We start from the raw sequence: 25859 nt of genomic DNA on the forward strand, positions 1-25859 counted from the left end.
AGCATTTTCATTGGGGACAATGAGCTTCAACTTATGCCACTGGGTGGATGGATTATCTCGACAAAGGAAAAGTGTTCACGAACACAGCTTTGGGCAAATTTGGGAACAATATTTGAGAGAAAAAGGGCTTTAAAGTGCACATAGAAAAAGTATTAGATCCTTGAGATCAGTTCATGAAAAACGTAAGCTAAAAAATAAGTCTTGGTTTGATATTTTCGTTCACTGCGTATGTGATATATATATATATAGATAGATAGATAGATAGATATATATATATATAATATTTTTATATAGATATATATATATATAGATATATATAAAAAAAATTATTATATATATAATTGTGTGTGCGTGTGTGTGTGTATGTATATATATATATATATATATATATATAATATATATATATATATATATATTATATATATAACATAATATAAATTTTATTTTAATTTTATACACAATCATCTTGGCTATTTCATACATAAATGTGACTTGCAACTATTTTGCATATGATTAGTTATGATTCCTGTCATGTCACTGCATTGTTACTGTTTTGCTCCTGGTGGTGGAAAAATATTTTTCTTCCTGTATACCAGAAAATACAACCTGTTCTCACATTCCCTAATAGCTCAGTGTGTGTTATTAGGCTGATTCCCAAGGGAAAAGTCACTGGTTCGAATCGAGGAGCAGCCATGGAGAAGATTTCCCAAGAAAAGAGGAACCGCATCATCCAGCTCATTGATAGCGATCTCTCGGCCAAGAAAATTGCCAAACTGCATCATGTGAGGCCATGACAGTTGGAAGAACAAGAAATTAAGTTCATCCATTCAAAAGCCAAGACGTCCAGGCAAAATATAGTCAACAAAGTCGGCTCATCACAAGGTCGATCAGTTCTGGTGCAACTAAAGGCTTGTCTGCGTCATAATAGTGAAATCACAGACGTCCATGCAAGCAACGAGCGACGCACCTTACACAAGTCTGGAATGGTGGCCCGAAAAAAGGTGAAGAAGCCTCAACTTCAATATCATCATAAGAAACGTTGGCTCAAGATTGCAAAGTAGTATGAAAAGTGGAAAGTGGAAGATTGGAAACGGGTGATTTGGAGCGATGAGATGAAAGTAAATAGATGGCTCTGATGGTGCAAATGGGTCAGGAGTAAACACGGGAATAGAATAGAGGCTAACAGATCGAGAAATTGAAGGAACTGTCAAGTTCGGTGGAGGAAGCCTGATGATATGGGGGTGTTTCTCAGCCAAACGCATTGAATACATGACCAGGATCGATGGTGGCCTCAATGCTGAGCTATGTAAGTATCCTACAAGACGAGTTACTTCATACACTCAAGTACTATGGGTATGAAAAGGATGACACAGAGTTCCAGCAGGACAACGACCTGAAGCATACAGCGAGACTGGAGAAGAAATGGTTCAATGACGATGAAGTAGAGGTGCTGGATTGTCCCCACAGTCCCCAGACCTCAACCCAATCCAACACTTGTGGGTAGAGGTAAAGAAAAAGCTGTAAACCTCCCCAAGTGAGCCGACCAGTATACACCAACACTGGAAACGTGTAGAAGACTTGGGATCAGAGTTTGGTCAAGACATGCTTGAATCTGATCGAGAACTTGTTCACAAGATTTCAAACCATGTGAAAGCCAAGGTGGCTTTATAAAATACTAATAAAATTATAAAAAAAATTAAAATTAGATTTTTAGGAGCAAAACAGTAAGAATGCAGTGACCTTAGAAGAATCTGCATACCTAATTATATGCTAAATAGGTGCAAGTAACGTTTATGTATGAGATAGCCAAGATGATTGTCTATAAAATGAGGGTCGTCTCACACTCAAAGCTGTAGAGGATGGTGAGATATGGAGACTGAAGGTCAAAAGTTCAATGTTTTCATGGGACTGCCCTGCAGATATGACCCTGTGATACAATGTGCAGTGTCAGTGTGCAGCTTGTATAACAGTGTAAATTTGGTATCCTTTAAATTACTCAACACACAGCCATTTATGTCTAAATCACTGGCAACAAAAGTGAGTACACCCCTAAGTGAGAATGGGAAATTTGTGCCCCATTAGCCATTTTCCCTCCCCGGTGTCATGTAACTCATTAGTGTTACGAGGTCTCAGGTGTGAATGGGGAGCAGGTGTGTTACATTTGGTGTTATCCCTCACACACTCTCTCATACTGGTCACTGGAAGTTCAACATGGCACCTCATGGCAAAAAAAATCTCTGAGGATCTGAAAAAAGAATTGTTGTTCTACATAAAGATGGCCCAGGCTATAAGCAGATTGCCAGCACCCTGAAACTGAGCTGCAACACGGTGGCCAAGACCATACAGCGGTTTAACCAGACAGGGTCCACTCAGAAAAGGCCTCAGCATGGGGCACAATAAAAGTTAAGAGCACATGCTCCGCATCCTATCTAGAGGTTGTCTTTTCAGAATAGACGGATGAGTGCTGCTGGCATTGCTTCAGAGGTTACAGGTGTGTGTGGGGGGGTCCGTATGTCAGTGCTCAGACTATACACCACACACTACAGCACATTGGCCTGCATGGCTTTCATCCCAGAAAGAAGCCTCCTCTAAAGATGATGCACAAGAGAGCCAGCAAACACTTTGCTGAAGACAAGTAGACTAAGGGCATGGATTACTGCAACTATGTCCTGTGGTCTGATGAGACCAAGATAAACTTATTGTCAAGCATGTGTGGCGTACAAAGGAATGTTTGTCCTGCCTACAGTCAGGCGTGGTGGGAGTGTCATGGTTTGGGGCTGCACAAGTGCTGCCGGCTGTAGGGGGCTTCAGTTCATTGAGGGATCTATGAATGCCAATATGTACTGTGACATACTGAAGTTGAGCAGGATCCCCTCCCTTCAACATAACGACCACAAACACTCCTCCATGATGACTACTGCCTTGTTAAAGAAGCTGAGGGTAAAGGTACTGGACCGTTCAAGCATCTCCAGACCTAAACCCTATGCAGCATCTGTGGGGCCTCCTCAAACGGAAGGTGGAGGAAGGCAAGGTCTCTAACACCCTCCAGCTCAGTGATGTCGTCCTGGACGATAGAGTATCTAGCGGCTCATGTGACGCTCTAGTGACCTCCATGCCCTAGAGAGTTAAGGCAGTGCTGGGAAATAATGGTGGTCACACAAAATATTCACACTTTGGGCACATTTTGGCCATTTTCACTTAGGGGTGTACCCATTTTTGCTGCCAGCGGTTTAGACATTAATGGCTTTGTTGAGTTATTTAGAGGACACCAAACTTACACTGTTTACAAATTTACAACTCTCTGCCTCAGAAATAGACCGCAAAGGTATAGCAAGCCCCCCACATTCAAAGACTGCGGTGATATAGGAAAACACAATACACAGATAGATGATAGGTTTAGCAAAGGTGAGGCCCCATTGACTAAATAGGAAAGGATAGGAAAGGAGCTGATGGTGGCCAGAGAAAAACCTTACAAAAATCCAAATATCTGATAGCACGAAAAGTCCTCAGATCACTAGATCTGCACTCCGTCCTATATCAGGCGCTCTTGTCATACCAATGAACAGAAAGCAGGAACCATTACAAATTCAAGATGCAACAAACACTTAAACTTATAGGAGCAAAACTCCAAACATAGCTGCAGGGAGCTTTCCAGCTAAGCAACTGAGAGGGAAGATTCCTGCATGCAAATAAACTGACAATAACCACAGAAAATGACAAACCCAGATAAGAGCAAAAAGAACAAAACATCATAAGAAAGAACCAAGCACTTATCTGGGGTAGATGTGGTCTGGAACAAGATGAGAAGGCTGGAAAACCAAGGAACAAATGACAACCGCCTCAGACTGCTAGCAGACCAAGGTTTAAATAGGCAGAGTTAGCAATGGAAACGCCCATTGCTCCAACACACCTGGTCTATGTCCAAACCATTCCTGGCCACAAGAGGGAGCCTCACAGCAGCAAAAGCATAACTGACATTCACAGCAGTACGGAAAGCATTCAGACCCCTTTACATTTTTCACTTTGTTTCATTGCAGCCATTTGGTAAATTCAAAAAAGTTTTTATTTTTTTTCTCATTAATGTACACTCTGCACCCCATCCCCCATCTTGACAGAAAAAAAACAGAAATATAAAAATATTTGCAACTTTATTAAATAAGAAAAACTGAAATATCACATGGTCATAAGTAGTCTGACCCTTTGCTCACCCGCTCCATACCAAGGAGCTCAGAGACAGAATTGTGGCAAGGCACAGATCTGGCCAAGGTTACAAAAGAATTTCTGCAGTACTCAAGGTTCCTAAGAGCACAGTGGCCTCCATAATCCTTAAATGAAAGGAGTTTGGGACCACCTAGACCTGACAGTCCAGCCAAACTGAGAAATTGTGGGAGAAGACCCTTGGTGAGAGAGGTAAAGAACAACCCCAAGATCACTGTGGCTGAGCTCCAGAGATGCAGTAGGGAGATGAGAGAAAGTTCTACAAAGTCACCTATCACTGCAGCCCTCCACCAGCCAGGCCTTTATGGCAGAGTGGCCCAATGGAAGCCTCTCCTCAGTGTAAGACATATGAAAGCCTGCATAGCTTGCAAAAAACACATGAAGGACTCCCAGACTAAGATTCTCTGGTCTGATGAGACGAAGATAGAACTTTTTGGTGATGATTCTAAGCTGTATGTGTGGAGAAAACCAGGCACTTCTCATCACCTGCCCAATACAATCCCCACAGTGAAAACATGGTGGTGGCAGCAGTATGCTATGGGGGTGTTTATCAGTTGCAGGGACAGGACGACTGGTTGCAATTGAAGAAAAGATGAATGCGGCCAAGTACAGAGCTATCTGGGAAGAAAACCTCTTCCAGAGTGCTCTGGACCTCAGACTTGGCCAAAGGTTCATCTTCCAACAAGACAATGACCCTAAATACACAGCTAAAATTACAAAGGAGTGGCTTCAGAACAACTCTGTGACCATTCTTGACCGGCCCAGCCAGAGCCCTGACCTAAACCTAATGGAGCATCTCTGGAGAGACCTGATAAATGCTGTCCACCAACGTTCACCATCCAACCTGACCGAACTGGAGAGGATCTACAAGAAAGAATGGCAGAGGATCCCCAAATCCAGGGGTGAAAAACTTGTTGCATCATTCCAAAGAAGACTCATGGCTGTACTAGCCCAAAAGGAGGGTGCTTAAAGGGTCTGAATACTTATGACCATGTGATATTTCAGTTTTTCTTGTTCAATAAATTTGCAAAAATGTCTACATTTCTGTGGGGGGTTTTTTTCTGTCAAGATGGGGGATGGGGTGCAGAGTGTACATTAATGAGAAAAAAATGGACATTTTTGAAGTTACCAAATGGCTGCAATGAAGCAAAGTGAAAAATTTAAAGGGGTCTGAATACTTTACGTACCCACTGTATCATTATACAGAGCAGTGTGATTGTCATTGTGTATATATACAATAGAATGTAAAAGTTTGGGCACCCCTGGTCAATTCTGATTGGGTATGTGCACACAGTGCTTTTTTTATCTCGTTTTTAGTGCAGTTTTGTCACAAAACTGAATGCAAATTCTTATTCCAGCAAAGTCAAAGAGAATCCTGGAGTTTTGTGCACGTTGTTTTTTTTTTTCACTTGCAGATTTGGTGCAGAAGTATATCTGCAGCTTGTCAATTCTTTCAGGTTTTTTTTCTATCCCAGAATGCATAAAAAACACATCAAAAAGTCCTCAAAACGTGACAAAATGCACATTTTCTTTCTGCAAAGAGATCCAGATATGGTGCAGAAACTTCTGCAACGAAATACTTACTCCGCGTGCGCAAAACTTAAAGATTGATCTCTAAAAGGCATAAAGTTAAAGATTGAATATTTCCTTTGTATTTCATGCAAAAAAAAAAAAAATACATGAACAAAGAAAAAAAAATTGCCAATGCAATAGTTTAGACACTCTGCATGGTTAGTACTTAGCAGCACCCCCTTTGGCAAGTATCACAGCTTGGAAACACTTTTTGTAACAGCCAAGATTCTTTCAATTCTTGTTTGAGGGATTTTCCTCCATTCTTACTTGGAAAGTCTTCCCATTCTGTGAGATTCCTGGCTCGTCTTTCCGTTCTGTGAGATTCCTGGCTCGTCTTTCCGTTCTGTGAGATTCCTGGCTCGTCTTCCCGTTCTGTGAGAGTCCGGTCTCGTCTTCCCGTTCTGTGAGATTCCTGGCTCGTCTTCCCGTTCTGTGAGATTCCTGGCTCGTCTTCCCGTTCTGTGAGATTCCTGGCTCGTCTTCCCGTTCTGTGAGATTCCTGGCTCGTCTTCCCGTTCTGTGAGATTCCTGGCTCGTCTTCCCGTTCTGTGAGATTCCTGGCTCGTCTTCCCGTTCTGTGAGATTCCTGGCTCGTCTTCCCGTTCTGTGAGATTCCTGGCTCGTCTTCCCGTTCTGTGAGATTCCTGGCTCGTCTTCCCGTTCTGTGAGATTCCTGGCCCGTCTTACTTGCTCGGTTCTTTTGATATATAGCCACAGATTTTCAACGATGTTCAGATCAGTGGTCTGTGAGGGCCACTGTAAAACCTTCAGCTGGCTCCTTTTGAGGTCATCTGTTGTGGATTTTTGTTGTTTTGGATCATTATCCTCTTTTCTCCTCTTTTTCTACTTCAGCTTTTATACAGCGTGTTTTTGTTGGCATCAACAATTTGAAATTTCATTGGATCCATTCTTCCCTCTGTCCGTGAATCTTTCCCAGTGCCATTGACTGCAACACAACCCCAAAGCATGATTGGTCCACTCCCATGCTTAGTAGTTGGTGAGATGTTCTTTTCCTGAAATTCTGTGCCCTTTTTTTTTCTCCATTTTCACCTTTGATGATTGTGGCCAAAGTTGTATTTTAACCTCATTGGTCCACAGGACTTCTTTCCAAAATACATCAGGCTTGAGAGATGTTCTATTGCAGACTTCTGATGCTGAATTTTATTGTGAGGACACAGGAGAGTTTTTCTACTGATGACCGTTCCGTGAACACCAAATTTGTGCAGGTGTCTCTGAACAGTAGAACAATGTACCACAACTCCAGTCTCTGCTAAATCTTCCTGAAGGTCTTTTGCAGTCATGCAGGTTTTCTGATTTTCTTATCCAGCAATCTTAGAAGCAGCTCTTAAAAAATGTAGCTTGGTTTTCCAGACCTTATCTTGACCTTCTCTGTTCCTGGTAACTGCGATTTCCTAATTACATTTCGAACTGAGGAAAGGGCAACTTGAAAACGCTTTTGTATCTTCTTATAGCCTTCTCCTGCTTTTTGGGCCTCCACCATTTTTATTTTCAGAGTGCTAGGCAGCTGCGTAGAATAACCCATGGCTGCTGGGTTTTGTCACAAGGTTAGAGGAGGCTGGGTTTTTATAAAGCTGTAAAATTTGCATCACCCGGCCTTTCTTAACAATGATGGTGAACACGCCATAACAGGCTATTTAAGATCTGACATTTTGTCATAGTTATCTGAGCACACAAATCTCCAAGAGTGTCCAAACTTTTCCATTGGCCCATTTTTCATGTCATTTTTTAAATGTGAAAGATTTTTTTTTTCTTTTCCTAAAATACAAAGGAAATGTGTCATCTATAACTTTATGCCTTTTAGAGACAATTTCATCTTTAACTTGCTTAGCTGTTCAAGATAACAGTAGTTTTGACCAGGGGTGCCCAAACTTTTACATGCCATTGTATACAGCTCAATGTGATTATTATCAGTGTAAAGATATATCATTATGCAGAGCAGTGTGATTATTAGCAGTATATAGATACAGTACAGACCAAAAGTTTGGACACCCCTTCTCATTCTAAGCGTTTTCTTTATTTTCATAACTCTGAAAATTGTAGCATCACATTGAAGGCATCAAAACTATGAATTAACACATGTGGAATGAAATACTTAACAAAAAAGTGTGAAACAACTGAAAATATGTCTTATATTCTAGGTTTTTCAAAATAGCCACCTTTTTTGCTTTGATTACCGCTTTGCACATTCTTGGCATTTTCTTGATGAGCTTCAAGAGGTAGTCACCGGAAATAGTTTTCCAACAGTCTTGAAGGAGTTCCTAGAGATGCTTAGCACTTGTTAGCCCTTTTGCCTTCACTCTGCGGTCCAGCTCACCCCAAACCATCTCGATTGGGTTCAGTTCTGGTGACTGTGGAGGCCAGGTCATCTGGCGTAGCCCCCCATCACTCTCCTTCTTAGTCAAATAGTCCTTACACAGCCTGGAGGTGTGTTTGGGGGTCATTGTCCTGTTGAAACATAAATGATGGTCCAACTAAACGCAAACCGGATAAAATAGCATGCCACTGCAAGATGCTGTGATAGCCATGCTGGTTCAGTATGCCTTCAATTTTGAATAAACCCAAACAGTGTCACCAGCAAAGCACCCCCACACCATCACACCTCCTTCTCCATGCTTCACGGTGGGAACCAGGCATGTAGAGTCCATCCGTTCACCTTTTCTACAAAGACACGGTGGTTGGATCCAAAGATCTCAAATTTGGACTCATCCGACCAAAGCACAGATTTCCACTGGTCTAATGTCCATTCCTTGTGTTCTTTAGCCTTAACAAGTCTCTTCTGCTTGTTGCCTGTCCTTAGCAGTGGTTTCCTAGCAGCTCTTTTACCATGAAGGCCTGCTGCACAAAGTCTCCTCTTAACAGTTGTTCTAGAGATGTGTCTGCTGCTAGAACTCAGGGTGGCATTGACCTGGTCTCTAATCTGAGCTGCTGTTAACCTGCAATTTCTGAGACTGGTGACTCTGATAAACTTATCCTCCGCAGCAGAGGTGACTCTTGGTCTTCCTTTCCTGGTGCGGTCCTCATGTGAGCCATTTTTTTTGTAGCGTTTGATGTTTTTTGCCTCTGCACTTGGGGACACTTTCAAAGTTTTCCCAATTTTTCGGACTGACTGACCTTCATTTCTTAAAAGTAATGATGGCCACTCGTTTTTCTTTACTTAGCTGCTTTTTTCTTGCCATAATACAGATTCTAAGAGTCTATTCAATAGGACTATCAGCCGTGTATCCACCAGACTTCTGTACAACACAACTGATGGTACCAACCCCATTTATAAGGCAAGAAATCCCACTTATTAAACCTGACAGGGCACACCTGTGAAGTGAAGACCATTTCCGGTGACTACCTCTTGAAGCTCATCAAGAGAATGCCAAGAGTGTGCAAAGCAGTAATCAAAGCAAAAGGTGGCTACTTTGAAGAACCTAGAATATAAGACATATTTTCAGTTGTTTCACACTTTTTTGTTAAGTATTTCATTCCACATGTGTTAATTCATAGTTTTGATGCCTTCAATGTGAATCTACAATTTTCAGAGTCATGAAAATAAAGAAAACTCTTTGAATGAGAAGGTGTGTCCAAACCTTTGGTCTGTACTGTATATCATTATACAGTGCAGTGTGATTATTATCAGTATATAGATAGTATTACGTGTAGATTAGTATTCGGATGCCTTGTGGATGTTATTGGAGACGGGTGCAGCAGACAGGATACTACACAGAAGGAGGCGGCCGGAGGAGGGGAGTGCTGAGGGATTGGGAAAACAAGGACACTTGTGTCAGGCAGAAGGAGCAGTCATTGTAGGAAATGTGGACGACAGATTGTTCTCTGTCTATCTGGGATGAATGAACTTTATATAAGTCAGCGAGGATCCAAGACCTGAAGGGAGCAGGAAACATACCATCATCATCCAAGATCCTGGACCAGGAGACTGCAGGGCTGAGGGGAGAGACTGCGGGGCTGAGGGGGGAGAGACTGCGGGGCTGAGGGGGAAGAGACTGCGGGGCTGAGGGGGGAGAGACTGCGGGGCTGAGGGGGGAGAGACTGCGGGGCTGAGGGGGGAGAGACTGCGGGGCTGAGGGGGGAGAGACTGCGGGGCTGAGGGGGGAGAGACTGCGGGGCTGAGGGGGGAGAGACTGCGGGGCTGAGGGGGGAGAGACTGCGGGGCTGAGGGGGGAGAGACTGCGGGGCTGAGGGGGGAGAGACTGCGGGGCTGAGGGGGGAGAGACTGCGGGGCTGAGGGGGGAGAGACTGCGGGGCTGAGGGGGGAGAGACTGCGGGGCTGAGGCTGCGGGGGAGAGACTGCGGGGCTGAGGCTGCGGGGGAGAGACTGCGGGGCTGAGGGGGGAGAGACTGCGGGGCTGAGGGGGGAGAGACTGCGGGGCTGAGGGGGGAGAGACTGCGGGGCTGAGGGGGGAGAGACTGCGGGGCTGAGGGGGGAGAGACTGCGGGGGAGAGACTGCGGGGCTGAGGGGGGAGAGACTGCGGGGCTGAGGGGGGAGAGACTGCGGGGCTGAGGGGGGAGAGACTGCGGGGCTGAGGGGGGAGAGACTGCGGGGGGCTGAGGGGGGAGAGACTGCGGGGGGCTGAGGGGGGAGAGACTGCGGGGGGCTGAGGGGGGAGAGACTGCGGGGGGCTGAGGGGGGAGAGACTGCGGGGGGCTGAGGGGGGAGAGACTGCGGGGGGCTGAGGGGGGAGAGACTGCGGGGGGCTGAGGGGGGAGAGACTGCGGGGGGCTGAGGGGGGAGAGACTGCGGGGGGCTGAGGGGGGAGAGACTGCGGGGGGCTGAGGGGGGAGAGACTGCGGGGCTGAGGGGGGAGAGACTGCGGGGCTGAGGGGGGAGAGGCTGAGGGGGGAGAGACTGCGGGGGGCTGAGGGGGGAGAGACTGCGGGGGGCTGAGGGGGGAGAGACTGCGGGGGGCTGAGGGGGGAGAGACTGCGGGGGGCTGAGGGGGGAGAGACTGCGGGGGGCTGAGGGGGGAGAGACTGCGGGGGGCTGAGGGGGGAGAGACTGCGGGGGGCTGAGGGGGGAGAGACTGCGGGGGGCTGAGGGGGAGAGACTGCGGGGGGCTGAGGGGGAGAGGCTGCTCAGTATGTAAGGAGTAGGAGATAGGAGAGATGGATGAAGGGGATTGAGGAGGAAAGAGTCTGGAAAATGAAAAAAAGAGAAGAGCCTCCACAAGGAGACAGATGGTCAGCAGTCAGGGTCTATGAGAGGAGAGACACTCTACAGTAGGGTCGGTGAGAGGAGGCAGTCGGGGGTCAGAGACCTGCACGGCGGAGGGGTGGGCTTCCTGATGAGGGCTCTATAGTGAATCCCCTGCACATGTGCTGCCGCCGGTGTGAACTGCGCTGTGGGTGAATTGGACGAGATGATGATTCACTAACACTCCTGAGAAGGAAGGAAAGAAGAGGAGAAACGGAGGAAATAAAGTGATCACGACTGCGGCACCACACAGCCGGGACCATGCCGGACATCAACTACCTGCTCTCTGTGTCCTGGGGATACATCAAGGTGGGAATCCCTGGTGGTGTCGATCCTGTCACTGAGCCATACATATAGTGGGGGGTTTATAGGATGTGCTACATGCAGCCATTAATTTACATTTATGCTCTTTGATTTTTCACTTTTTTTTTTTCTGTAAATTTTTTTTAGTGGTGCGAATGATCCTTTTGTAATCTGTAAACTTGATGCAGCAATGTTATATGTCATAGAATGTACCGTATTTCTGTAATATGCGCTGTGCGGTTGTGAATGATGTGCGGTATTATTATTTTTTTACTTTTTTAATCCTAATTTTATTTTTTTATTCTTTTACCCATAGTTCAAGAGAATGCTGAACCGTGAGCTGACCCACTTGTCTGAGATGAGCCGTTCCGGGAATCAGGTCTCAGAATATATTTCCAACACCTTTCTTGGTGAGTAACGTACCCGTCGTACCTGTATCCATACAATACCTTCTCGTGATGATCACTGGTTGTGGGGTGGCTGTGGTGGTGTGTTAGGTTTTCCGGCACTCGAGGCCAATATGTGATGGGGGTTCACGTTGCAGTGTACTATTGTATCAGTCGAAAGGTTTTTGGGGACTCTAAATGGTTGTTGGTAGGTGGCCACATTCATAGTTTTTGGGTGACTTAGAATGTGCAAGTGCCGGCACACTTTTATCTAAGGGTTCATAGTCATTCGGTAACATTCCAATGGATATTGGCTCTCCATGCACCGACCTCTGGGAGAGCTTGTGCAGATGCAAAGGAGCCGATCACAGCAAGAAGAGCTGCAGTGTAAGCATCATGGGTGAAAAAAGCAACAACATGGGCCACCGATGAGACATTTCTGGTCACTAGAGACTCTCTCATTAAAAGTAATTGTAGCCAATTTTAATTTAAGGGGCAATTAACACGGTCTGAACAGGCTGCCGATTCATTATGGGGCAGAATGATCGATTAATAAGTACATAGAGTGAGTATATTGTTGGCAGCACACCCCTGTTTACATGGAGGAATGTGTTGCCGACGTTAATGGTTTTTGTGCCGGACAGCCAAGACAAGTGAATGGTCCTTTCGTTAAGTGATCGGTGGCACGTTTACACTGGCTGGTGGTCCGGAACAAGCGTTCTTTTGCATGGACCATGTAAATGGGGTTTTATCCGACGTTCTCACAGAAGTTTTTTGATGATTTTTTTTTTTTTTTGAGTGGAACTGTTCCAAAATCTTCCACAAAAAATGGTTTCAAAAACACAGTGGAAACTCTTCCTGCTTGGACAACCCTACCTACCAGGACACACTTCCTGCTTGGACAACCCTACCTGCCAGGATACTCTTCCTGCTTCAACAACCCTACCTACCAGGACACTCTTCCTGCTTGGACAACCCTACCTACCAGGACACTCTTCCTGCTTGGACAACCCTACCTGCCAGGACACTCTTCCTGCTTCAACAACCCTACCTACCAGGACACTCTTCCTGCTTGGACAACCCTACCAGCCAGGACTCTCTTCCTGCTTGGACAACCCTACCTGCCAGGACTCTCTTACTGCTTGGACAACCCTACCTACCAGGACACTCTTCCTGCTTCGACAACCCTACCAGCCAGGACTCTCATCCTGCTTGGACAACCCTACCTACCAAGACTCTCTTCCTGCTTGGACAACCCTACCTACCAGGACACTCTTCCTGCTTGGACAACCCTACCTACCAGGACACTCTTCCTGCTTGGACAACCCTACCTACCAGGACACTCTTCCTGCTTGGACAACCCTACCTACCAGGATACCTCGTGTAACATATCATGGTAAAGGTATATTGGTCTAAGGTTTTTATTCACATTTATGCCATAAAGAGTTTTTACGATGAGTTTGATGTAGGGTAACTTGAGTAGCTCAGTCTTATTCAACATTTTGGAGATTAATTAGACGGATGGCCAATTCCGAGTTGGAACGTCTACAAGATCGCAAATAATATTTTGGCTAAATTGGAACAAATTTACACAGACAAGCTTCCAAATTTTGGAGAAAGCCTTTACAGAGTAGAGGCTCTTGGCTGATGTTCACACTGAGGGTTTTTTTAAGGAGGTGTTTGGAGTGAATCTTCTCCAAAATCCCGTGCAAAAAAAGTTGCAAGATTTACTTGGGAAAAATCTCATTTGAGGAGCTTTTTTTTTTTTTTTCTTTTCTTCCCTTTTTCTTCCATGAAATTCTCAAAGCAAGGCGCTGTCCAGTCAAAAGGGTGCAAACGAAATGTTACAGGAAAAAAAACGGTTTCTAAACTTTCAAACCACTTCAGGAAAAAATACACCTCTCAAAAATCTTTAAGAAAAAGTTTCCGAACGGTTTCCATTTGGAAAACATATATATATTTTTTTTTAAACGCTTCTAAAAAAGTCTGCTGCCTCAAAGGCGGCTGAAATCCATGTTGACACTTGTGGTTTTGGAAGGGTAATTCCTACAAGATCAAAAGAGGTGTCCTCAATTCTTGTCCACAGACTGCATAATAATAATCTTATATAAGGGGTGAAACTGCATCCCAACAAAGTCATTTGTTGGTCCCAGTGCTGGCCAACTTCATTCCTTTTTAAGCCCCCCCCCATGTACACATTGGACTAAAGTCAGCCGAACCAACCGATATTGGGACGGAGGAGCCTGTTAGAGTAGAGGAGACGGAGGAGCCTGTTGGAGTAGAGGAGACGGAGGAGCCTGTTGGAGTAGGGGAGACTGAGGAGCCTGTTGGAGTAGGGGAGACTGAGGAGCCTGTTGGAGTAGGGGAGACTGAGGAGCCTGTTGGAGTAGGGGAGACTGAGGAGCCTGTTGGAGTAGGGGAGACGGAGGAGCCTGTTGGAGTAGGGGAGACTGAGGAGCCTGTTGGAGTAGGGGAGACGGAGGAGCCTGTTGGAGTAGGGGAGACTGAGGAGCCTGTTGGAGTAGGGGAGACGGAGGAGCCTGTTGGAGTAGGGGAGACGGAGGAGCCTGTTGGAGTAGGGGAGATGGAGGAGCCTGTTTGGAGTAGGGGAGACTGAGGAGCCTGTTGGAGTAGGGGAGACTGAGGAGCCTGTTGGAGTAGGGGAGACTGAGGAGCCTGTTGGAGTAGGGGAGATGGAGGAGCCTGTTTGGAGTAGGGGAGACTGAGGAGCCTGTTGGAGTAGGGGAGACTGAGGAGCCTGTTGGAGTAGGGGAGACTGAGGAGCCTGTTGGAGTAGGGGAGATGGAGGAGCCTGTTGGAGTAGGGGAGACGGAGGAGCCTGTTGGAGTAGGGGAGACGGAGGAGCCTGTTGGAGTAGGGGAGACGGAGGAGCCTGTTGGAGTAGGGGAGACGGAGGAGCCTGTTGGAGTAGGGGAGACGGAGGAGCCTGTTGGAGTAGGGGAGACGGAGGAGCCTGTTGGAGTAGGGGAGACGGAGGAGCCTGTTGGAGTAGGGGAGACGGAGGAGCCTGTTGGAGTAGGGGAGACGGAGGAGCCTGTTGGAGTAGGGGAGACGGAGGAGCCTGTTGGAGTAGGGGAGACGGAGGAGCCTGTTGGAGTAGGGGAGACGGAGGAGCCTGTTAGGAGTAGGGGAGACGGAGGAGCCTGTTAGGAGTAGGGGAGACGGAGGAGCCTGTTAGGAGTAGGGGAGACGGAGAAGCTTGTTAGGAGTAGGGGAGATGGAGGAGCTTGTTGGAGTAGGGGAGATGGAGGAGCCTGTTTGGAGTAGGGGAGACGAAGGAGCCTGTTTGGAGTAGGGGAGACGGAGGAGCCTGTTTGGAGTAGGGGAGACGGAGGAGCCTGTTGGAGTAGGGGAGACGGAGGAGCCTGTTGGAGTAGGGGAGACTGAGGAGCCTGTTGGAGTAGGGGAGACTGAGGAGCCTGTTGGAGTAGGGGAGACGGAGGAGCCTGTTGGAGTAGGGGAGACGGAGGAGCCTGTTGGAGTAGGGGAGATGGAGGAGCCTGGAGTGGGGGGTGGAAAAGCTGAGGAGCCTGGAGAGCGGGGGAGATGGAGGAGTCTGGCAGTGACTCTCTCATGAAGAACGTAGAAGTGCTTAGCTAAGCCAAACAATCTTCTGTATGGGGGGGGGGGGGGAGTCTGGGGAGAGAGCTATCGGCCTTATGATCAATTGCTGACAGATATCTAAATATCTAAAGTGTATGAGGCTTTACTCCTTGTATTGGTCCACACATCATTTATCTGTTGCAGTCCCTGTCTTTAGTTAGACCCATCAGTCTCCCGCATCTCAGTGCCCTCAGTATAAAGTTTTTTTACAGCCCGACATTCAAGGGGCTTTCCTTTAAACAGATATAAAACGGGGTTGGGGAAGGTGTCATCTGGTTTTGTGATTCATGCTTCCCAAGCCGATAGAAAGTCAGTAATCCCATCATGTATTAATAAACCTCTGACGTGGGACTGATGCGAAACGCGATGACGATTATTTATGTCTGCTAGTCCTAAATGTATATTTAGTTGGCTTTTAAAAATTGCCGGCTGTGGGAAAAAGAGGAGAGACGTGTGCTGTCCCGCGGGGTGGATTACTTACGAAACCAGACATCTGTGCAGAACCGGTGCCTCATGACGACTCGTAAACCAGTGGTTGAAAACTACAATTCCCACCATTCCCTGAGACCCATAAATGATGAGATAAGACAAGTTCACAAATTTTCCATATCTGTTTCTGGAAAAGCCATTATTATGACTTCCATCTGTGAAGCTGCCACCTTCCAGACTCATAAAGGTCTAGTGTTAGGATGGTGGGACCTCATTCCCATATAGCATAATAACTCCGCAGATTTGCCTTTAAAGATCTGTCCAGGAGGTGAAAGAGCAGATTTCTCTGATAAGATACATTACAAAGCTTTATTTTCTTTCTCTGAAACCAATTGAGAGTTTCCTTGGCTGTATGTTTGGGATCATTGTCTTGCTGAAATGTCCACCCTCGTTTCATCATCATCCTGGTAGATGGCAACAGATATTTATCAGGAATGTCTCAGTACATCTGTACATTCATCCTTCAATTCTATGAAGTTTGCCAGTTCTGTATGCTGAAAACCATCCATAATCCATGATGTTCCCACCTCCATACTTCACTGTTGCTTTGGTGTTTTTTGGGGTGATTTGGCTTTTGACCTCCAAACGTGGTGTATGTATTATGGCATCCAAATAGTTCAGTTTTGGTCTCATCTGACCAGACTATATTCTCCCAGTATTTCACAGACTTGTCCAATTGTTGAGCAAACATTATATGCACTTGATCATGCTTTTTGTTCAGCAATAGAGTCTTGCATGGCGAGCGTGCTTACAGGATATAGAGGGGGGAATGCATTACTTATGGCTTTTTTTTTGGAAACCATTGATCCTGCTGATTCCAGGTCTTTCTGCAGCTTTTCACCAGTGGTTCTTGGCTCTTGGATAACTATTCTGATAATTATTTTCACTCCCCTGCCTGCAATCTGCGGGGAGCATGTGGTCAAACTAATTTATGGTGAAATTATGTTCTTTCCACTTCAGGATTATGGCCCCAGCAAAGCTCACTGGATCCTTCAGTAGTTTAGAAATTCTTCTGTAACCAATGCCATCAGTATCTTTTGGAACAATAAGCTTGTGAAGGTCTTGAGACAGCTCACTGGTTTTACCCATCATGAGATGTTTCTTGTGTGGCACCTTGGTAATGAGACACCTTTTTATAGGCCATCAGTAGAACCAGCTGATGTTGTTTTTTACTATTAGATTGCTTTCTAATTACTGATAGATTTCAGCTGGTGTCATGACTTTTTGCATTTTTTTCTTCATGTGTTCAATACTTTTTCCCTGTCATTTCTCATTATTACAGATAAGGTATGGACATCTATATGGTTTGATTTTTTATTTTTTTTTGACTGTGTGGATTGGATGGGTTGGGTTATTACCAACATCTGGAGAGAAATTCATGTCAATAACACTTTTAGAAATATATGTACCGTATATACTTAAGTTTCAGATGAGTTTTTCAGCCCATATTTTTTATGCTGATAATGCCCCCCTCAGTTTATACTCAAGTGAAGGTGCCACAAAAAATTATTCTTCCCTGTGCGCCAGTCCCACGGTGCCCTCTTGCCTTCTTCTTGTGGACCACAGGCACAATAGACCCCTTGGTGATCGCGGCTGGTGCAGGGGCTGTCGCTGTTGTCTTCAACGCTTTACTTTACTTAAATGCTTTGTGGCGCCGCAAAACATTCAAGTGAGGTAAAGCACTGACGACAACAGTGGCGGTCTCTGCACCAGCCGCGATCACCGAGGGGTCAATTGTGCCTGCGGTTCGCATTAAGCAGGTAAGAGGGCACCGCGGGAACGGAGGACAGATGAGAATATATTTGTGTGTGTGTGTGTGTGTGTGTGTGTGTGTGTGTGTGTGTGTAAAATATAAAAATATATGTATGTGTGTGTGTGTGTGTATGTGTGTATATATATATATATATATATATATATATATATATATATATATATATATATATATATGTATATGTATATGTATATGTATATATATGTGTGTGTGTATATATATATTCACAACGGCATAATAGGGGACAAGGAGACTGGAATGAGGACATTACTAAAAGATGGGGGCACATTACGACAGGGGACAATATGGGCGCATTACGACAGGAGACAATATGGGCACATTACGACAGGGGACAATATGGGCACATTACGACAGGGGACAATATGGGCACATTACTACCAGGCACAAGGATAGGCATATTACATCTTATTGGTATCTATTTCTATTTTTAAAATTTACCGTAGAAATCCCATTTACTATACTTTTTACAGTAAAATCTGTGTGGTTAGATGCTTCTGTGTTTTCACCACTGTGTACTGCGTGTTGTTGCTATAGGTAGTGCTGTGAAATTGTATACTCCTTTACTGCTGCATATTCCCTTAAAGGGGGGAGGGGGGGATATGGGAAAAGTTGCATTAAGTTATACCAGTAACTATCGGTGTAAGGTTAGCTGCACAGATGGATTTGTTAATTCTGCCACGTAAATAGTGCAATCTCTTCCCATAAGATACATGATCTGACCATACTAATGCGTTCTGGAACCAGTAAACTGCACGTTTTCCCAGTCCTTCCTGTAAGATGGTCATAAGGAAATGTAGAACAGCTGTCCCTGGTGGTCTTTAAATGCAGAGCCCCCCACCCTGTGTCCTCAGAGCATGCCGTGCACGTTGAAGAGCAGACCCAACCTAGGATCGATGGAGTTACCATTACTTCACCTCCTCCTGTCCTTACCTATCTACCTCTTGAGGTTCGGCATATCTACTGTAAAAAATGGCAGCACAATCTTCCAAGAACAAAAAGTCTCAGTATGGCGCAGAATAGGTAGATACTAAATAATTTGGCTTTATATGCAGTTTAGAACGAGGTGAGGATTTATTTCTTGGACTTTGTCATCTCCAGACAAACAGAATGAAGTGGAGATCCCTTCCCCAACACAGAAGGAGCGAGAAAAGAAGAAGAAACAGCAGACCATGTGCCAAATCAGTGGCGTCAAGAAGCTCACTCACAGCTCCAGCCTGACCAACTCTACAATACCTCGTTTTGGAGTCAAGACCGACCAAGAGGAACCTCTCGAAAAGGTAAAGCTCAAATTAAGGCTATGTCCACACGTTGCTTTTTACCTGCTTTTTACCTGCTTTTTTGCTGCTTTTTCAACTGCAGCGTTTAATGCCAAAATGGTTGTGTTCTGCTTTTCAAGCAAAGTCTATGGGAATTTGGGTTTCTTGTCCGCACTATGCAGTTCAAACTGCAGCCTTTTTGTGGCAGAACTTTGGTCAAAAACTCAGCTTTGCAGTGCAAAACCCAAATGGCAAAAACAATTGACATGTCAATTGTTTTTGCCATTTGGGTTTTGCACTGCAAAGCTGAGTTTTTGACCAAAGTTCTGCAACAAAAAGACTGCAGTTTGAACTGCATAGTGCGGACAAGAAACCCAAATTCCCATAGACTTTGCTTGAAAAGCAGAACACAACCATTTTGACATTAAACGCTGCAGTTGAAAAAGCAGCAAAAACGCAGGTAAAAAGCAGGTAAAAAGCAACGTGCGGACATAGCCTCATGGTGGAGGTTGGTCATTATTGTTGCAGATGCATGAACTTAGAAGCTGGGCTCGCCTATTCTCTTCCATATGCCACCGTTGCTGGCTTTACTACTTTGGCACACGTTCTTCCAAATTATTCTAACTTTCGAGTGTCAATCATGGTCTATACAGTACTCACATCCTAGGGAAGGGCATATGTTGGATGCCGATGGTCACCATCAAGATGAGGTGGTACAGGATTGTTCCACGATGCCTTGTTTTCCTACTACATATTAACTGTCTAGACTATCTAGCCCAGTGATGGCCAACCTTTTGAGCTTGGTGTGTCAAAATTTGTTTAAAAAAAAAAAGAGCATAACTCGGGTAATGTCACTTCTCGAAAAATCCATAATGCTTTGATATTTGTAGCTCTAATAACAAAAAGTTATCTGATAAGGCCTACTGGGTTGGAGGGGGAGAGGAGGTAATGACTGCTGGGTGGGAGAGGAGATAATGACTGCTGGGAGGGAGAGGAGGTAATGACTGCTGGGAGGGAGAGGAGATAATGACTGCTGGGAGGGAGAGGAGATAATGACTGCTGGGAGGGAGAGGAGATGATGACTGCTGGGAGGGAGAGGAGATGATGACTGCTGGGAGGGAGAGGAGGTAATGACTGCTGGGAGGGAGAGGAGATAATGACTGCTGGGAGGGAGAGGAGATAATGACTGCTGGGAGGGAGAGGAGGTAATGACTGCTGGGAGGGAGAGGAGGTAATGACTGCTGGGAGGGGGAGGAGGTAATGACTGCTGGGAGGGAGAGGAGATAATGATTATCTTCTCCCCGAGCAGTCATGTTAATGCTATATGGCTATAAAGAGTGTCTCTATCTAGAGGACCCAAGTGTCTTTACAGCTTATTGATTTCAATGGAAATTGTGTAATTCTTCACTTCTTCACTGGAGGTGCTGTGGAAGATATAAAAACTTACTGCTGAACAAACTAATCACTATTGAGCAAGATGATCACCGGTGATCCAGGCAGCTTGTAATCCGCCTATTATCAAGGGTTCCTTCTATAAAAAAAAAAAAAAAGAAAAAAAGAAAAAATAGGATTGCTCAATGTAAACTGCCCCTTTTTAAGTCATATATCCTATTGATAGTCAAGCAGCGGTGTATGATCTAAGATTAACAGTCCTCCCGTCTTCTGTAGATATTCTGTGCACAAAATCTCGGGCTCGGGTTATTGCACGATAGCAACTCCTAGACACACTGCATGACCAAAAAACATCTGTGCAACTTTTACATTTTATTTTAGAGCTGTGAATTTGTTGTAAATAAGTCGCAGTCCCGTGTGACTTGCATTGAAGTCTGACAAGTGAGTCGGAAGAATCCAACACATTTGTAAAGATTTGCGACTGTGTCGTAGAAGGTCGCAACGCAACACCATAGGAAATCATTCAATCCAATGTTGTTAGTGCAACACTTTGATTTTAGTGTCGCTGTGTAGCCGTTGCCTTTATATATGAGATCATACTAGCGTGGTGCCAGTAAATGACCATTTTTGCACATTTTATGCTTTATATTTCCCTAATCTTGCAATATTTCATCTTTGCCTTTTGCTCACTTTCCAGGAATTAGATAATTTAAACAAGTGGGGCCTTAATATCTTCCGAGTGGCAGAATATTCCAATAACCGTCCGCTGAGCTGTATCATGTACACCATATTTCAGGTGAGCTGTGTGTGATGTATGGGGCTACCATGGAAAGCCCGATATGGCACCATGACCTTTTTCTGTTTATTTTTATGGCTTATGTATAGATCATATGAAAAAGAACAACTTATTTTAGGCGTATTTTACTTTCTCTCTCCAACCATTGAAGGACTACAATTTCTACCATACTTTGCCCTCCCCTATTGAGTAGCGTTCTGCTACGTTGCTCTTCATAAAGGAACAATAAACCTGGAAATGAAACAATAGGGGTTAACCTGGGTGTGCAGACTGAAGCCATGGCCCTTTAGCCAAGAGGGTATGATTTGGCCATCTGTTGTCCCACTGCAGACGAGGCAGAGGGGGGACGCTGCTGCTGCAGCCAGTTGCCTAACAGCCACACAAAGGGCATGTGTCCATGGAGACCTTTTTTTTTTTTTTATGGCCAATTTAGCACTTTTATCAAACGGAAGAACTTATTTTAGGTACACTTACTTTTTTATCTCTCCAATCATTAAGGGACTACAATTTCTACTATACTTTGCCCCCCCTATTGAGTAGCGTTCTGCTACGTTGTTCTTCATAAAGGAGCAATAAACCTAGAAATGAAACAATAGGGGTTAACCTGGGTGTGCAGACTGAAGCCCTGACCCCTCAGCCATTGGGGTAGGACTTGGCCATCTTTTCTCCCACTGCAGACGAGGCAGAGGAGGGACGCTCCTGCTGCAGCCAGTTTCCTAACAGCCACACACAGTGCATGTGTATTAGTCCATGGAGACTTGGGGCTACCATGAAAAGCTGGACATGGCACCATGACCATTTATTTTAGGTACATTCACTTTTTATCTCTCCAACCATTGAGGTACTACAATTTTTACCATACTTTGCCCTCCCCTATTAAGTAGAGTTGTGCTACTTTCTCTTCCTAAAGCAACAATAAATCTAGAAAAGAAATAATGGGGGTTAACCTGGGTGTCAGACTAAATCCGTGGCCCTTTTAGCCAAGTGGGCATAACTTGGCAATCTTTTGTCCCACTGCAGACGAGACAGAGGGGGGAGACTCCTGCTGCAGCCAGTTGCCTCACAACACAAAGGGCAGGATGGGGAGGATGGCACGGCTGAGCTCCTGAGAACTGAACATTAATATTAGACAAAAACTGGAGATTTCTGTGTATTTTTTTTTACTACTCTTTTAAATTCAGAAGTATGTTTTGGTTTTTCTTTTCCCACAGGAACGAGAGTTGTGTAAGACCTTTAAGATCCCCGTAGACACACTAATCACTTACATGATGACCTTAGAAGATCACTACCATGCGGACGTGGCGTACCACAACAGCCTACACGCCGCCGACGTCACGCAGTCCACCCACGTGCTTCTCTCCACTCCAGCATTAGACGTAAGACCGTCATGAGATTTTGCACAGTTGTTTTCTGTATGTAGATGATTCATTTGGTTCGTCCGGAGTCAAGTCTGGTCGTCCTTGACATTTGGTCTTCACTTCTGACCCCTGGCATAATGGTCTCAGATCAAGCCTTGTAAGACAGAATGAGGATGCTGGGCGCAGAAGTGAAGACCACCTGGACCGACCTGTCCACTGGACCTGGGCAGAGCAAATCGAATTTATTATCTCTAGAGTCCTTAAGGCTATGTTCACACATTGCATTTTTGAAGCATTTTTTTTTCCACAAATACATATGCTTTGACCGTGATATTGCAGCAATGCAAAGTCATGAAGATGTTTGTTGTACAGGGTAAAGCACCAGTTCCTATTGGTTTTTGGTCTTGAGTTATATATGGGTAAAGTTTGGCATAAATTTTATGCGAGCCGTTTTGCCAAATACTTTGACACAAAATTGCGGCCGAAATATTGTTTTGTCACAGCCGGTAATAATTTTATCTCGTTTAGCAGCAAAAGTTGAGCTAGTATGCCAAATTTCAGCATCATAGCCAGTATAGAACTCTAATGGCTATGTGCCAAAGTTTGCAAAATCCTCTTAGCTGAAGCCGCAGGCTTGGGGGGGGCCTCCAGTGAAAGGTCAACAGTGCCCAATATATTTGAGATCTGGCCCTAAAAATTTACAGAACCTCTTTTCAAACATACATGTACATCCTTATAAATTTTCAGCAAAATCGGAGAACGTCGAGTGGGGACCACTGGTCCACTTGACACGGAATGACCCTTTGGTGTTGTGTTTGGTGTTGTTTGGGGTTGTGTTGTGTTTGGTGGTGTGTTGTGTTTGGTGGTGTGTTGTGTTTGGTGGTGTGTTGTGTTTGGTGGTGTGTTGTGTTTGGTGGTGTGTTGTTGTTTGGTGGTGTGTTGTTGTTTGGTGGTGTGTTGTTGTTTGGTGGTGTGTTGTTGTTTGGTGGTGTGTTGTTGTTTGGTGGTGTGTTGTTGTTTGGTGGTGTGTTGTTGTTTGGTGGTGTGTTGTTGTTTGGTGGTGTGTTGTTGTTTGGTGGTGTGTTGTTGTTTGGTGGTGTGTTGTTGTTTGGTGGTGTGTTGTTGTTTGGTGGTGTGTTGTTGTTTGGTGGTGTGTTGTTGTTTGGTGGTGTGTTGTTGTTTGGTGGTGTGTTGTTGTTTGGTGGTGTGTTGTGGTATGTTGTGTTTGTTGTGTTGTGTTTGGTGTTGTTGTGCTGTGTGTTCTGCTGTGTGTTGTGCTGTGTGTTGCTTTTTTGCTGTGTATTGCCTTTTTTTGCTGTCATTTGTATACAGTACATGATTAATAAAGTTAGTTTCACTACAAAAGCAGCAAAAATTATTTTTTTTGCGTTTTTATACTTTCATTGCTGTCAATGGTGAAAACGTTGAAAAAATTGGCCTGCTGCTTCTTCAAAAATACAGCAGTTTTCCATTTCAGTCAGGAAAAAAAAAAAGCTATGGTGTCCTTGAGATTTCTGTAAATACTATAAAAAGCGGCTTTTAATTTCCAAAAAACTTGAGAAAATAATGGAGCAAAAAAACCCTACAACGTGTTCGTTCACACATTGTATGTCAGTTCTTGGGCACAGAGAGGCGGTCAACCAGTGGCTGGACAGGCTACGAAAAATGACTTTTTCTTAAAAAAAAACAAAAAAAAACAAAACATAAAAAAACAAAACATTTGGGCAGATATATCAAAATAATCTAAAAAGAAAACCATCTTTGTTATCCATAGCAACCAATCACAGTGCAGCTTTCATTTTCCCAGAGCAGGTTTTGAAATGAAAGGCGTGCTGTGATTGGTTGCTATGGGCAACAAAGCAAGACACACTGTTGATAAATTGAGGCCTACTGGGTTTTTTTTGCCTACAGTTGTCTCCATCTTTCTTGGCATCAATATATTATCAGTCCTAAGGGCACAACTTTTAGCTGTTCCTCAAAGATATTGGTGTAATCCGAATACTGCCATCATAACATGGTGCCCTGCTATCCGCTCCACATTAGGCTTAGCCCGGGGCATCTGACATCTTTGGGGGCTGCAACATTACTGTAATTTTACCCCTTGATTCTTATTATTTCCCCCCACTGGAGAATGAGGACTAAAAGCAAAAAAAGCACAAAAAAAGTTTTCAATGGCCTAAGCTTAGCAGTATGAGGTGTGTGATGGAGTTACAGCCTCTCCTCCCGAGCCCTCGGTAAATATTAATAATGTACAATGTAAACAGATGGAGATAGCAACATGGACGTCACAAGTAACACAACCCCGCTCCTGATTACGTGATCACATCCATCCACCTCGTCCACCGAGCAGACATCTGCGGTATCACAACCCTCAGCCCATTCACAGGCGTGTTTAATAATGTATTAACATGAAGGTAGAGAGTCGCAGCTCGGGAAATAAGACGTCTGCATGTGTCCATCATGGAAGACGTGACTTCCCAGCAAGGCTCTGATGAACGCGGGCATACAGAGTACACCAATTGTCATATGCGAGTTTCATGCCATAACAGATATAGCCGGCACAACCGCCAATGTCAGCGTTTATTGGGAAAAAATAAATCTTGGGATCTTGTTATCGAAACAGGACTACAAAGATATAGGCATACATACAGAAACGCTACACACATATATAGGCATACATACTTATATGAACACTACACACGTAGGCATACATATATTCATAACTACTACACACATATATAGGCATGCATACTCATTCATGAACACTACACACATAGGCATGCCTATATTTATGCATGCATACATAACTACTACACATATAGGCATACATACATACATACATACATACATACATACATACATGAACACTACACACATATAGGCATGTATGTGTATGTGTATATATATATATATATATATATATATATATATATATATATAATGTGTGTATAATATATATATATATATATATATATATATATATATATATATATATATATATATATATATATATATATATATATATATATATATATATATATATATATATATATACATACACACACACATGAACACTACACACAGATGTGCAGAGATCCATGAACACTACACACATGGGCATGCATACATGAACACTACGCACATATAGGCACGCATGTACATATATATATACATACATGAACACTACACACAGATGGGAATACATACATAACTGCTACACATATATAGGCATACATACTGTACATAAACACTACACATACAGTATATAGGCATACATACTTATATGAACACTACACACGTAGGCATGCATATATACAGAACTACTACACACATATATAGGTATACATACCTACATACTCATTCATGAACACTACACACACAGGCATGCCTATATTTATGCATACATACATTACTACACATATAGGCATACATATGTGAACACTACACATATATA

General features: G+C 44.3%; 1 protein-coding gene across 4 annotated transcripts in view; it reads left to right on the forward strand.

The window, feature by feature from the left end:
- The window catches only part of PDE4A (phosphodiesterase 4A), a 1076361-nt gene that overhangs the window by 1033528 nt on the left and 16974 nt on the right, over nt 1-25859 (forward strand). For all 4 annotated transcript variants that reach the window (XM_075346506.1, XM_075346505.1, XM_075346508.1 and 1 more), the window contains 4 exons: nt 11629-11722; nt 18702-18880; nt 20949-21047; nt 22259-22423. In XM_075346506.1, the coding sequence (XP_075202621.1) occupies nt 11629-11722; nt 18702-18880; nt 20949-21047; nt 22259-22423 (537 nt within the window). The remainder of the gene's footprint in view (nt 1-11628; nt 11723-18701; nt 18881-20948; nt 21048-22258; nt 22424-25859) is intronic.

The sequence above is a fragment of the Anomaloglossus baeobatrachus genome, chromosome 4 (assembly GCF_048569485.1).
Source record: "Anomaloglossus baeobatrachus isolate aAnoBae1 chromosome 4, aAnoBae1.hap1, whole genome shotgun sequence".
In the NCBI taxonomy this organism is placed as follows: domain Eukaryota; kingdom Metazoa; phylum Chordata; class Amphibia; order Anura; family Aromobatidae; genus Anomaloglossus; species Anomaloglossus baeobatrachus.